The sequence below is a fragment of the Zalophus californianus genome, chromosome 11, assembly GCF_009762305.2.
Source record: "Zalophus californianus isolate mZalCal1 chromosome 11, mZalCal1.pri.v2, whole genome shotgun sequence".
In the NCBI taxonomy this organism is placed as follows: domain Eukaryota; kingdom Metazoa; phylum Chordata; class Mammalia; order Carnivora; family Otariidae; genus Zalophus; species Zalophus californianus.
Genome location: NC_045605.1, coordinates 104118474 through 104119874, shown reverse-complemented (window position 1 = coordinate 104119874; position 1401 = coordinate 104118474). Strand labels below are relative to the sequence as shown.

The 1401-nt window shown below is 37.3% G+C and overlaps 1 protein-coding gene across 1 annotated transcript; it reads left to right on the top strand.

Moving 5' to 3' along the window:
* Positions 1 to 264: 264 nt before the first annotated feature.
* Positions 265 to 630, top strand: LOC113915539 (replication protein A 14 kDa subunit-like). Its single transcript, XM_035723039.1, has one exon. It carries the CDS (start codon positions 265 to 267, stop codon positions 628 to 630), a length of 366 nt encoding a protein of 121 aa, XP_035578932.1.
* Positions 631 to 1401: the final 771 nt, after the last annotated feature.

Genomic DNA, 1401 nt, shown 5'->3' with positions numbered 1-1401 from the left:
CAATTTATAAAGACAGAGGCATGCACGTCACCCCGCAGATCTTACACAACATTGACTCTGTGTACAAATCTCTAGACACTAAAAAAAAAAAAAAAAATCATTGAAAGTAATATTTTGTGGCACACACTTTTTTCTATAAGAAGTGGTTTCTGATTCCTTGCTTTGGATAACATCAAAGGACCTAATTCAGCTGGGGATGATAAGTCATTAAAAATAATTTGGAATGGTCTGTTTCCTGCTGTCTGCAAGTCTCGCACTGTAACCATGGTGGATGTCATGGTGTTGCCTAGGTCGTGCGTCAACACCAGCATGCTAGCTCAGTTCATCGATGTGGCAGTCTGCTTCATAAGGAGGCTGGAAAAGATTCATCCCACTGGAAAAATGTTTATACGTTCAGATGGAGAAGGAAAAAATGGAACCATTGGGTTGATGGAGCCCCTTGATGAAGAAATCTCTGGAATCATGGAAGTAGCTGGAAGAGTAACGGCCAAGGCAACCATAATGTGTATATCATATATCCAGTTTAAAGAAGATAACCATCGTTTTGATCTTGGACTTTACAATGAAGCTGTGAAAATTACCCATGAGTTCCCTCAGTTTTTTCCTTTGGGGGTAGAGCAATATGATTGATCTTGATGAACACATTGAAGTCTGTCATAGGAAGCCCCTGATATCTGAAAGAGAGATTTCTGTGATTTTTAATATTTAATTTGTTCTTCTTTTAATTTCATTTACCTAACCTTATTAGATATTGCAATATCCCACTTTTGATGGAATCTGTCTGTATATTGAAAGTTAAGTCCTCATAAAGAATCACTTCTCCGGTATGTGGTCAGATCAGATGCAAGAACAAAGCAGTTGCCTTGAGTTTAGATTTCTGTTTTATTAATAAAAGCTGAAATGGTACAAAAAATAATTTGGAGTGACAGATTACAATGTCATTTTTAGCTGGTGCCTAGGGGAATTCAAAGAATCGGGTGACATCTCTGTCATAGACTCACTCTTTTCCCTTTTGCACATTCAAGTAACCAGTATTTTCAGGGTTTACATCTATAGAGATGAAAAAGATGAATAAACATGCCTCATTGTAGGAATAAATGGTATTCATGGATATACAAAACTAAAAAGGGCCTCATTCAGCTCTTTAAGAGATGTATTTATCAATAACATTTTATAACATAGATTTAAGAAGTATCAAAAATTGAAATATATGTCTTTATCCAAAGACTGCTAGCATCTTTGAAGGCACCCAAATCACCACTGTGCCTTATCTTACAAACTCTACAAAGCCATTTTATTACTCTTTCCCTTGTCATAGTGCACTGTTGAGCCTGTGAGATTTTTGCCCTGAGGGTCCTCAGGGAAATGCGTGAGCTGACTGAGCCATCTCCTACTCCCACA